At 34.0% G+C, this 14,347-nt stretch overlaps 1 protein-coding gene across 4 annotated transcripts in view; it reads right to left on the bottom strand.

Annotated features, from left to right (window-relative positions):
• LOC113926392 (CD2 associated protein) overlaps positions 1–14,347 on the bottom strand; it is a 133,314-nt gene that overhangs the window by 76,332 nt on the left and 42,635 nt on the right. For all 4 annotated transcript variants that reach the window (XM_027601201.2, XM_027601203.2, XM_027601202.2 and 1 more), the window contains exons 3-4: positions 7,103–7,256; positions 738–838 (exon numbers count right to left, since the gene is read on the bottom strand). In XM_027601201.2, coding sequence (XP_027457002.1) covers positions 738–838; positions 7,103–7,256 — 255 coding nt within the window. The remainder of the gene's footprint in view (positions 1–737; positions 839–7,102; positions 7,257–14,347) is intronic.

Consider the following 14,347-nt stretch of genomic DNA (forward strand, 5'->3'; position numbering starts at 1 on the left):
AACATTATTATTATTGCCACCTGGTAGAAATAAAACAGAATTGTCTCATATATATTTTGGAATTTAATATAAACATTAAGTGATAAATTACATTACATGATGTTATGACATAAAATCAATTCCTATGACTATATCTGATATCAAAACATATACTTTGAAAATGGGATCTTCAGCTGCCAAATGAAGTTTTTAATATTCTTTTAATGGTAAAAGAAGAGATATGAAAGGTTATATCTACCATCTTTTTAAATCTCGCTGTAAGATATTAAAATGTGGGAAAAGTGTTTTTGGTTCACATTTGAATGTGACAATTCAAACAAGGCAAAGCTTTTAAAAAGATTCTGTTTTTTGTATCCCTGCTATGCAGAAGGTAAAACTGCTTCTATTTTACTGCTTTGGGCCTAAAGTGAATTCAGAATCGAAGAAAATGTTTTATTCTTAGCTACTTAGATTACATTAATCTTCAGCTTAAAAACTTTTATTCCTAAAGTCAACACATACAAATACAGTACACAAATAACCAGGTATAGTAAGAATTTAAAGCTTTATTCCAACAGGTAAGACAACCTTACATTAAGACATTAAAGAAGCATTTTAAAACCTGTATCTTAAAATTTTTATAATACAATAAAACTGGCAAAAATTTCAATGAAAAATTAATACTCTTATAAAGCAGTTTTCTAATACCCAGAGCATCAATTCCAATTGCTGCTTTATCTCTAGCATGTTTTCCTTACCTCTTCACTAATATCAATAATATCTCCCACTTTCAGCTCCAGTTCATCCTCATTTTGTGGAATGTACTCAAAGAGAACTTTACACTGACGCTTCTTAGTCTCTGAAAGAAGTAGCATAGTAAAAAATGAAGTTAAGAAAGATCATTAAAACAAACAACAGCACCTTTATTTACACACCATATTTATTGCCATAGAATTCGTATGTATGAATAAAGCAGAACATGGAAGCATTCTAAGCAGCTAACCACAATCAGTTCTGGCTGGCTTTTCACCTTGCCCCACATTACGCATGCCAAAATAAATTCAAACCAAATACAAATAAGGTACATGGTTCCCAGCCATGAAATCTATTTATACATCTAATCCCACCAATTAGACCAAAGTAAAATATCCAATGCCAATTTTGAAACTTAAAATAAAAACAATAAAAGACACTGTTGGCACAACAAATTTTTTCACAGACAAGCTGTCTTTCAAGCCAGTAATTTTCAGACTACTTCCTGATCAAAGTCTGGAAATACTAAAAATGCACTAATTTAAGAGTGTGTTAAAAAGTCACAAAATGAACAAGTCCAAAATGTATCTTATATTAAGAGTTCTATTTTCTGACATATAAAAATCAAACTCACCTAGGTAAAGATAATAATTTTACTTAAAGTTTTCAAACAAGTTTCATTTATTCAAATAAGTGACAATCATTTATAACCATCCAGGCTTGTGGTTCTCAACTTCTTTCAAACTCTAAGAGTTGAGAACTCAGATTCACCCCCATCTTTAAAACTGACTCATTAAAGCACCTATGGGTAGATGATCAGGTACAACTGATTCAAGGATAACTTCTTGCTATTCAAAGTATGTTCCTCAGACCAGCAGCAAGAAATGCAGTATCTCAGGCTCCACGCTGGACCTACCCATTATGGACTGAACTGTGTCCTTGACTATATTGGGAGGTAGGGCCTTTTTGGGGAGGTAATTACGGTTAAATAACATCATAAAAGGGAGCCCTAATCCCCACACACACTTAATTGTGCACATGTGCATGTGGGCATACACACACAAAAGGCCATGTGAGGATACAGGGGAAAGGCAGGTACTTGCAATTCTGGAAAAGAGGCCTCACCAGAATCCAACTCTGATAGCACCTTGATTTTAGAATTCTAACCTCCAGAACTATGAGAAAATAAGCCTCTGTTGTTTAAGCCACCTAGTCTGGGGTATTTTGTTATAGCAGCCCTTGCAGGCTGAATCAAAATCTGCAGTTTAAGATGCCCTAGATGACTCTTAATCTTGTACTCAGTGATCTAATTATACTGATTTCTAATTGCTTAAAAATGACAAATCCTATTCCTTCTAAGACTTAAGTATACCGTTTTTTTGAAGCACCTGGGTGGCTCAGGCAGTTAAGCGACTGCCTTCAGCTCATGATCCCAGGGTCCTGGGATAGATCCCCATGTCAGGCTCCCTGCTCAGCAGGAGAGTCTGCTTTTCCCTTTCCCTCTGCCCCTATCCCTGCTCATGTTCTCTCATGCACTCTCTCTCTCTCTAATAAATAAATAAAATCTTTAAAAATATATATACTGTTTATTTGGCCAAGGACTCTTTACTTTCATCCACAGAGTCCACCTTTCTCGGGCTTCAACTCATTTTCAGGTCTCAACTAAGAAGAAACCTCTTCCCAAATAGCTTTCTGAATTAGGTACTCTTCCTTTGTGTTTCTATAGCACCCTATACTTACACTATTTAATTCTGTAACCTACCTGTTACTGACAACTCACTTTTTCCTTTTTATTCTATCATAATGATTTATTTTCATGTGTGTACACCCCATCCTCTGTAGGCTAAAGATAAATGGGCACTGAGTTTAATTGCTTTCTCCCCAGTATCTAACATAGTGCCTGGCCTATGTCAGGCCCATTAAATATTTTTGAATGAATTAATGAACAATTTCTAGGCCTAACTATATGGCATTAATGCCAAGAAACATCATGCCAAGAGTATCCACATTCCATCAACCCTTTGCCACCAACAATCCTGTGACTTTTCTTAATAAATTAAATGCACACTTAAGCAACTAAAAGAACTTAGGAAACAGGCAACAATTAGTAATAAAATACAAATATATAATGAGATAGTAAATATTTAGAGCAAACTACAAATATCCCAAAAATTAATAGAAAGGACAGGTTTGAACTGGAACAGATGTGGAAGAATTCAAAGAACAATGATCAGAGTTACACAATTAAAGATGAACACAATATAAGAAGGTGGAAAAGACGTGGCAGATATTCTAGATAAAAAAGTTTTCCCAGGGGCGCCTGGGTGGCTCAGTCGGTTAAGTGTCTGCCTTCGGCTCAGGTCACGATCCCAGGGTCCTGGGATTGAGCCCCGCATCGGGCTCCCTGCTTAGCAGGGAGTCTGCTTCTACCTCTCCCTCTGCTGCTGCCCCTGCTTGTGTTCTCTCTGTGTCTGCCTCTCTCTCTGTCAAATAAATAAATAAAATCTTAAAAAAAATTTTTTTTAAGTTTTCCCAAAGAAATAGGAGTTGATAATACAAGGATTCTAAAGAAATTGTTGCTGACAACAAAACAGAATGCTGAAAAGCAGTCTAGATAGATACAACTTCACTACATCAAGTCATAACCTCTCCAAATAAACTTCTGTATATAGTAAAAAAAAAAAAAAAAAAAGATGCCATGCTACAGAAGAAATAACATTAGCTTGGAAGTCAGAAGACTTAGGTTCTAGTACATCTGTCATTTCCTCATTATTTGACCTAAGTTCTCTGGGAATCAATGTCCTGAACTACAAAATAAAAGAGCTGGACTACACAACCATGACTGTTACTTCAGCTCTGATGTTCTATGGATCTATGAAAATTGTTTACCAAAACAAAAATATAAATCCAACTGAACCTCCAAAACAATAAAAGAAGCATATTATATGCAATCAACACATGAAAGAGGTGCAAAACAGATGATAATCAAATAGAAAAATCTAGTCTCCAAATAAGAAACAGTTATACCTCAGTAATTGTTTCCTCCACTTCATACTGGAATATCTGATTTTAAAAATGTTTTACAATAGAAGGAACCAAAGAAAGTAAACACTGACCATACTTTTTTTTTTTTTAAGATTTTATTTATTTATTTGACAGAGAGAGAGCGAGAGAGCATGGGAGCAAGTGAGCACAAGCAGGGGGAAGGGCTGAGGGAGAGTGAGAAGCAGGCTCCCCACTGAGTAGGGAGCCTGATGTGGGACTCGATCCCAGGACCCGGAAATTATGACCTGAGCCCAAGGGAGACGCTCAACCAGCTGAGCCATCCAGGCACCCCAATAATGACCATACTTTTATAACTAACCTAGAATTTACAGTATAATTTTTCAAATGTCACCTTTCATCACATCTCAGAGTAAATTTTTAAGTAGTTATTTAATAGTGGCTTTTATGCATACTGCAGGAAAACTTCTCATTTCTTACACTATAGATAAATACAGTCCCTAAATACTTTTGGAAGTTGAAGTGAGCTTGAGAAAATGTGTCTATTGTAGTTAGCACTTCATAGGTGAAAGAGAAATGATCTACATTACTGAAAAGAAATTCTATTCTGCTCAGGGTGCACTTCAAAGAAAATCCTATCATTTGATAATCTTATTAGGCCTTTAAAAAAAATGTAGCTTGCTTCTTTTTAATGGGTAGGAATATCTTTAAATGACTTAAAGTAGATAAAGAGCATTAATTAGCCCCCCTGCACCCAAGCATATCAATTAACTTTGAGAAGCCTAGTTATAGCATAACCAAAAGCTTTGAGTTTGTGGTTTTTTCCCTGTTCACACTAAGCATAATTCACCAGTGTTTTCCAAAGTAGTTTGCAAAATTATTTGCAAATAATTTTTCCCCCAAAGGAAAGAGCCACATTGGATAAAAAATATCTGAATGGCCCCTATTATTACTACAAAATATGAGCCATTTATTTAAACTTAGGATTTTCTGTTTTATTTATTTTAGGAAAAATAGTAACTTTACTTTTTTAAGTTGCTCAAACAAATTTCTCTACAACATTATCTCTGTGCCTGATTTTATAAAGGTCTCAGCAGCAATGTGACCTGTACCAGTTTTTGCTATGAGACGTGCAAATTTTTCTCTTCTATAACTTTAGCAACTTCTAGTAATTGTCCTGGAAAACACTATTCTGTGCTCACCCTAAAAAAAATACCAGTTTGTTTTACCAGTTATTATGGTTAGCTTACACACAAAAGCAAAAGTTTCAATGGCTTTGCGTCTAGACTTCATGAAATAGCCAACACTTTTTTGGCTTGGGAGACTAAAGAAGAATAGCTAACAAGCCCAGTTTCCAGATACTTAACACCACAGTATGTACTTGAAACTCTCTTTTTAAGTTGCTTAAACAGAATTCAATACACATACAGATTCACTTGTCTTGGCATACAGAGATTAAAATTGAACATTCACACTGCAGTTATTATTTTATCAACTTTTACAATGTTTTTTTAAATTATAAATAATATTGGATAGTAGTATCCACTACTATTTAATATTAAAATAAACCACCTTTTGAATAACTGGTCTATTTTGTGAATTAAGGATACGAGAAAAACAATAACAAAAAAATCAGATAAAAAAAAAAAATTAGCTTGCTTTTCCTGGAAAATCAATCTGAAAGCAAAAACAACCTGCATCCTGTTTTACATGTTAGCTAGCACCAAATTACCAATTTAGTCCTTGCAAGAACATGCACTTAAAAACAAGTTATGGAGGATCCTCAGGAAAAAGTCTAAACCTCCTGGCACCAACTACATAATGGTTTTTCCTTTTACAAGAAAAAGAATTATAACCAGTGTTCTTGAGGAAGGTAAAATTTAGTATGGCCTCTCTTATTAGGACACAAAAATGAATAAAATAATCATAACCTTGAAGTCCTTTGTCTAGTCTCTAAGAAAACTGTCCTTTTATAGCTCAGTAAAACTAAAGAAAGTGGTAAATGGATTTTATAATAGACAAAGGTCATAAATTAACACACCAGTGGGCCTTAAAATTCTCCTGTGCACAAAAATTCCATCTAGAGGTACACCTGTAGGATATGAAATACTCTCGGTAATCTGTCCCCCAGTCTCTAAAATAGAGTCTGAGCATCCAGGACAATTAAAACTATTGAAACTGTTCACCTTCAGGCAGTAGTGTGAAAGCAGTATGCGTAATATCTAAATATTGTTTGTACAATGCCTTTACTGGGAAACAACACAGAATCCTTTAACTGGTCTGTCTTGTCATGAAATCTTTTTAATTTTTATGAAAATCTGTTTTCATTTTATGAAAATATCAAAGGATGACAGAACCGAGAAGTAAAGGTTTCCCCCAAACTTCACAGACAGTAGCACAGAAGTAGCAAGATATAAGGAGACTCTATAAAAATCATAAATACTCTTGTATTTGTAAAATATATACAAACAAAATTTCTTTACTGTAGACTACTTGGTACCACAAGGGATTTACAGACCACAATATCAAAGACATTGATCTAAGATAAATGTGGCTAAATATTCATTTACCACTTATTAACTCAAATTAATCATGTAATTCAGTATTCAATTTCTCAAGGGGCTTCAGGTCTTACTATGTTAAAATACCATCTGCTCCCATAAATGCTATATTTTGTACATGTTTAATGTTTAATACTTTAATAACAGTCTTTCCCAATACTGTAAGCTTTTTGAAAACAGCAATACTAGCTGTCTTTTTTACCACTTTCTCACCAGCAGCAAAATAAAACTCAAGAGGTTAAATGATCTAAGGTCATAAGATGGACTCAAACTCATGTCTGATTTCAAATGTGGTGCTCTCCCTCTATGCTAAAATGTTCTAACATATTTAGAGAGTACTAAATACCTAAAAGGACTGCTGGGCCAATCACCTTAGGAAGCTGAATGTCTATATTCAGATGTCTAACCAATTAAGAAAACATACTACCAAAATGCATGCATCTATACTACTTAAAGATGAGTAGACATCTTAGCATAAAATAAATTTTATTTATGGTATAAATATATAAATTGTATTAAAATAAATTTAAGGCAAAGCATCAACTATTCAACAGAACCTGTAAGGCAAATAAGAAAACAAAGCCCCATATTTTAATTTCTAATTCCTATAAACAATTGTCAGCAGGTCATGCTCAATATTTGTAAGAAGAATGACTACAAGGGCCAGTAACTAGTAACATGAGAATATGGAGGAAGTTTCTGCAGTCCACTGCAAAAGGTTAAGCTAATTTTTCTTAACATAACTTATGAACGGTTATAAAACATCCTTTATTTTGATTTAAACAGGAAAGAAATTATTTACATACTCTTCTTAATGTTTTTGGTTTGTGGATGTGGTTGAATTCCTCCAGCTGGAAGTCCATAGGTGCTTATTCGTTGTACAAGACTTGCTACATTCCCATGTCTTTCCCGTTTAATGGGCAAATTGTCATCCTTGGATTCTGTCTCTCTCTTAATTTCCTATAAAAGAGGATATCAGTAAATAGGCAAATTAAGTTGTATTTTATTAAATTAAATCCTCAAATGTAAAATACCAAAACACAGGTACAGTGATTATTATATAAAACATGACATCAAATTTTTCTCTGCCCACACATATCTAAAGAATGCAACACACTTTGGTAACAGTGACTCATGAGTTTAAGTCTTACCAGAACTGGAGACAGACGTAAAGAAAGACAGGCTGAAACACCACCTCCACCCCAAGATACAAAGAAACTCTGAGATATATAAACAATGAAACAAACAATAATTCTCAACCAGGGTGGGCAAACTTTTTCTATAAAGGGCCAAATAGTAAAATATTTTAGAATTTGTGGGCCATATAATCTCTACTGGAAAAATGAACCCTACCATTTGTAGTGCAAAAGCAGCTATATACTTAAATGAATGAACACAGCTATACTCCAAAAAATTTTATTTATGGACACTAAAATTTCAATTTCATGTAATTTTTACATGACATTAAATGTTGTTCTTTTGATTTCTTCCAACTATTTAAAAATTCTTAACTAGCATTCTCAGCTCATGGGTGTTATAAAAACAGGTGATGTTCAGATTTGGCCTGTGGGCTGTAGTTTGATGAAACCTAAGTCATAGTTCTAACAGAAGATATGCAAACCTTCATGAAAAGAAGGGGCGCCTGGGTGGCTCAGTGGGTTGACTGTCCAATTCTTGATTTCAGCTCAGGTCGTGATGTCATGGTCATGGGGTCAAGCCCCAAGTCGGGCTCCCTGTTCAGCAGGTAATCTGCTTGAGATTCTCTCTCCCGCTCACTCTGCCCCTCCCCCTGCTTGTTCACACTCTCTTTCACTCTCTAAAATAAATAAATCTTAAAAAAAAAAAAAAAACCTTCATGAAAAGAAGTATGCAATTAAAAAAAGACAAATGGGAAGTCATACCATGTTCAGTGATTAAAAGCTCAAATTATTTTAAGGATATCAATTCTCCCTAAAACTGATGCAATGATGCAATGCAATCCCAATAACTGTACCACAGATTTGGGAGAGCGATAAACTGGTTTTAAATTTGTATAGAAAAAACGCCAAGAGCAGCCGGAATACTTCAGGGAAAACAAAGTGAGGGGGCTTTTCTTTTTAATAAGATATAAAGAAAAACTATATGATAATGTAATTTAGACAGTGTGGTACTGGCATAAAAAGACATACTGATAAATGAAACAAAATAGTCCATAAATAGAAAAGCTTGACTTATAACAGGCAAAAAGCAAAGAAAAACACATGATGCTCATAAAACTAATATTCCATATTTAGGGGGTTGGGAGAAAACTGTATTCCTATACCTCACACATTTGATAATAAAACTTAAAAATTTCTGTTCATTAAAAGGAACCATCAGAAAAGCAAATCACTAATCAGAAGATATTTTTCACATACAAAGTTAACAAAGAATTTGTTATCTCTAGGTGTTTACATCTACCACAAGGTTAACCAGTTGTTACTCTCTAGCTGGTAGGATTTCAGACAATTTTCACTTCTTTATACTGTTCAGAATTGTTTTATGTTTGTTTTGTTTTTAACAATGCATATTATCTTAACAATGAGAAAAAAAGTTTTTCATTTTGGGAAAACTTATATTGGTCAAGAATTGTGAAAAGTTATTAAAGTATAAATCGTGGAAAATACAAAGTATTTCACAAAATGGGCTGCTTCATTTTTATTGGTAATTCACTTAAGGAAAAATACTCCAATTTGCTATCAACACATGGGATATCAACACTTGAAAACCTCAGTTTTCAGACTGCACTAGTATATTTCAAACTAATAAAAGCATAAAATCTTTGTAAAGAACAGAACTTAAAACTTCAACATGCTAAAAAGTATTCATTTTGAATTCTTCTTACTGTCTCATGAGCTGCCCACATTTTAAAAAACTGAAAGTCATATATCTCTGAGGGCTATTGTTTTCTAATACAGGGACCAAGAACTTGGCTTGATATTCAAGTTTTGTTCCTCTAGGAAAGTAACTCCAATCTGACGAATTGTGATTAAGAGTACAGGCTCAGGAGACAGATGACCTGGTTATAAATCTCGATTCAATCCTCTTCACTGGCTATATAACTTTGGATATTTGTGTTATCTTTTAATAAAAACTTACCACATGTATAACTATGATATATTGAGACAATGCTTCTTGTTTCAAAAGAAAACTTACAACATATCGCTCAAGACCTAGAAACATTTTAAGGACCTTCAATATTCTCAGAGACATAATCACATCTAAGAATATTAGATATAATAAATCTTCTGAGGGTACAAAACATAAAAGGAAACGGGGAATGTGAATTAGAAGTATATAGACTACACTGAATAGAGAAGACTCAGGTTTACAACCACTCAAATACATAGTGCCAACTAAGATATTTAATCACAAGTATCAAGTGACCTCAAAGCTCTAAGTAAAAGTACAGATAAAGTTTGCCTTGAGCTCCACCTCCTCTTCCTCTGCAACCTCTTCCTGCTACAATCCACAACCACTAGATACACACACTCACTCACTCACCAACCTAATTTTCCCTAATTCCTAGACACACAGTGCCTCCAAATTACTCTTTGGCTATCATCTTCAACAGCAAATCTCACTGACTCCTATGAAGTGTTACTATGGTGTCCAGTGTTTCTTCCTTCTTCTGCCCTTTGCTTCCTTTTACCCAACCAGCCAGTAAATAAACTACTAACATGGTAGTATCTATTTTCTACCAACTTCACTTCCTTTCCTAACTTTGAAAAATGACTCCAGGAAATCCAGTAAAAAAGAATCCTCACTTGAGGAGTATCGTGTATTGACAAACAAACTCAGAAAAACTTTGAATTTCGCCCTACAAATGAGAAAAACATCCTACAAAATAGGTAATAATCAATGCAAAATTGGCCAAGAAAAAGACAATGTGGATAATCTCCATATAAATAAGAATGCAATTACACTAATTTGTTCCATAGATAAGGAGTAAGAAGAGGCAATTTAGAGGGAGGCAAAAAATACAAGCAAATGAGAGGGAGCCAAAAAGTTTGGAAAGGATATAGTTATTCTTCATCTATTAAGATAATCAAAGATACTTAACTCTGCACTAACCAAAAACAACTTAAAAGATGATCAATAAAATTCATAAACCACTTCTTCATGTTTTAATATGTCTTCATAATAATTTGGTTATCTAATCATAGCCAATGCATGATCATAATCTGAAAAAAGAAAGCAATTAATTTCTATATCACAGAATTAAATAAACATCACAAAGAATAATAAAAACCAGATTAAAGGGCAAAAGAATCTTTTTTTTTTGTTTCTCAAATGAAAGAGATGGTCATCCTAAACTGAGTCACAGTTCTTATGCTAATTAAAATTTAAGGAATACACTTAATGTTTTTAATATAACATTAAGGATTTCCAAAAGTGTTATTAAAACTAGTACTTCCAACTTTACAAAACATAAATCAGAAGATATGGATATAAAGTGATATTACTAAAGATGTATGAATATAAGCAGAATTAAATGTTTATTTAATACGTCCACTGTTTTAGCTTTGGCTGCATCCATTAGACCCATATTTGAAAATGAGGTTTGCAACCTAAAATTGTTTACCCTATTCCTAAAGTTTTTATTTTGTTTTTTTAGAATGTAAGTAATAGTATATAAGGAATCATGGACCTCAAGTCATTAGATACTAATTTTTATGTCTAAATTAAATCAGATAGTAGCAAAGAACCTTTAAGTCCAAAGTGAAAGGACCGACAGGAGAAAATCTCCTTAATATGAAATAAGTACACACCTCCTGAGTGCCAACATATCAAAATCATGAAGGAAAACAACAGATATAACAGGACTATTCTGAAAGTTTCTAAATTTATTCTCTTCCCCAAATATGCTATTCTCCACATAACTGCAGCCTCTCCAACTTGGACAAAAGGCCTTCCTATTGCAACTGCCCCTCCCCCACTGGAAAAGACAAAAGTAGGGAAAGAGAGAGAAAAAGTTATGTACATTCATTGTCAATGGAATCCTACTCCTTTCTCTTTTTCCATCACAAGAATGTTAATGAGAGCCAAGTGAAGTAGAGTGGGAAAGACACGAAATAAAGAACTCAGACATACTACACTGAAAACACCCCAGTAATTTATAATGGTCACATTTTTCATACTAGTTATATGGATTTAAAAATGTTATTTGTGCTTGCAGTTCTAGGATGAAGGGATTTTAAGATACAGCAGGTAATGAGGGCTAATAGATCTATAACTCAAAAGACCTTAGACCTACATGGAGATCCTTCTCCCAAAGCTGCTAGACTCCTTGAGGCCACAGATGACATTATCAAGCAGGCAATGAGTGCTGATCCAAAAAGATCAGGAGATATCCCAGAAGCCCAGGTTCTGGCACTCAAACTTTCCAAGCTTCAATTATTTCTACAATTTGAAATACCTTAGCAGAAACAAAATGTATTAACTCTTTAAGGGGAAAAATTAGAATTTAACTTTCCAGGTAAGTCCAAGGTAAACATTAACATGATCTATATAATAATGTCTTAAATTTAAATTTGTTTAAATATAGGCTATAAAGGGGGAAGGGGATACAAATAATTCAGTTAAAAAAATTTTCTACAGATAAGTCCGTATCTACCACATTCCTAAACGTGGAAGGAGGCTGGAGGAGGATAAGGAAAGAAATGTAACTTTCACAATAGCCACTTCTATATTCCTTGAATTTTGTTTCAACATTATTTCAGTGATTTTTTTTTTTAAATAAAAAATTTGGTGTGCTCACAAACAGTGCTACAAGTCAAATTGTTCCGGGGCATTCAGAGAAAGATTTTAGTTGTAGGAACACACATTACTATGTCTAAATCCTTAAGACATTTTTTCTAGCATTACCTGTACTGAACTATTTCATTAATGCAGTGAATACAGCCTACACAGGATTCAGAATATTATCAAAAATATCCCAAGTCACAGAACAAATTGCTGTGTGTATACTTAATGATTTACAGTATATAACAAAATATGTACTACAGTGTATCATAAGTATAACTTTGACGTTTTATCTACTGTTTTTATTGTAATTCCCAATAAGCTGTCTTTCATTTAGTATTCTGATATCTACAGCTGTTTTCTCATCTAATGTGTTTCAAATAATGAAAGTAAATCAAACACAAAATTTTCTCCTGATATAAAGCCAACTTCCTGAACTATTCTATTAAGGTCACCAATACATCTCCTAAAACTTAAAAACATCACTGAGGTTTATCTAAAAGAACAGGTTTCAAAAAATAAGGGATTCAAAAATATCAAGGTAACATAAAATCATGCTGACATTTCCTTCATTAAAAAAAATTCTTGGGCGCCTGGGTGGCTCAATCGTTGGGCATCTGCCTTCGGCTCAGGTCATGATCCCAGGGTCCTGGAATCCAGTCCCACATCAGGCTCCTTGCTCAGCAGGGAGCCTGCTTCTCCCTCTACCTGCCACTCCCCCTGCTTGTGCTCACGCGCTCTCTTGCTCTCTGTATCTGACAAATAAATAAATAAAATCTTAAAAAAACTCAAAATCTGCATTCTTCTAGAAAAATGTAATATTAAAAAAACAAGAAATCACTAAGATGGTTCCAAACTAGCCACATACATCAGATCATTATCTTATCCCCATATTGCCATTTTTCTTTAAAAGTAACTTGTTTTTAAACGCACTTAAAGACTTAATGCCTGCTTAACCATTTAACCCACAGAATACAGACATAAAATGACAAACATTCTTAAATGCAAGATAAGTTGTCAAACTCCCCAATTTAAAAAAAAAAAAAAGACTCAATGAGGGGCGCCTGGGTGACTCAGTCAGTTAAGTGTCTGCCTTCGGCTCAGGTCATGATCCTAGAGGCCTGGGATCAAGTCTGGCATGGGGCTCCCTGCTCAGCGGGCAATCTGCTTCTCCCTCTCCCTCTCTGCTGCTGCTCGCTCTCTCTGTCAATTAATAAAGTAAAAAAAAAAAAAAAACTTAAAAGATTCAGTGATTTGATTTAAATCTTTTTCTAAATGAGAAAAATACTGCTAGAAATTTAAGTCAAAATAAAGAAAAAAATATCCAAATGACTTTTATTCACTTGCCAGCTCCCAAAAATACTTAAATGTTAAAAACTTTTGTTTCCTTGTTCCTTATTATATCAGAAAATCTGAAACACCTTATCAAGCTCTGAGAACTCTTCAAAAGGAAACAAAATTTCATTTTAAATTTAAAAAGATGGGGAAAAGCAATTCATTTACCAACATCTGACTTCAATGAATATATCCACTTATTTTTTAAAGTAAAAATATCGTAATAACATCATGTAATAACCTATACCACCATCAGTATAAAGCTCACAAGAAAGCTATAGCAAAGCTCACAAATAACATCCCTTATCCACACTGTCCTGCGAATACTCTTTAAGTACAACCAATAAAAGTATTTATTAATTTCTTTTAATATCTTATTTCACTCATATTTCTCTGCTTTTCTTAAGAGAAACTAGCTATTACTACACCATTTCTAAAAGGAGAAGTTCTTTCTATGCAGTGAGTTTTTAGACCATTAATGATATGCACTTCAATCTCTATTAAAATGCGTAACCATCTATCTGATGGTTACCATAGGGGAGGGGGTTTGGGGAGATGGGTGAAATAGGCAATGGAGATTAAGAAGTGCACTTGTCCAGTGATGAGCACAGGGCGATGTATGGAACTGTTATATCACTATACTGTATATCTGAAACTAATATAACACTGTATGTTAATTAACTGGAATTAAAATAAAAACTTTTAAAAAATGCATCACCATCTAGATGGAATAGATCAACGGCTTCCTTAGTCTTCCCACTTAAGTACAGTTAAAAACTCTAGACATTACATATTAAAAATAAACAGATAAAAATATTCTGAAAGTGGAGAAAAGAAGATAGACCAGCCAAGACAGCCCAGGTTCCTCAGAACCTGGTTAGTGAGCTGACGAGTTTTGCCTCACGTATTCTAGACTGAGTACTGGAGAAACCAGCAACTGTTATTGCCCCTGA

The sequence above is a fragment of the Zalophus californianus genome, chromosome 7, assembly GCF_009762305.2.
Source record: "Zalophus californianus isolate mZalCal1 chromosome 7, mZalCal1.pri.v2, whole genome shotgun sequence".
Classification (NCBI taxonomy): domain Eukaryota; kingdom Metazoa; phylum Chordata; class Mammalia; order Carnivora; family Otariidae; genus Zalophus; species Zalophus californianus.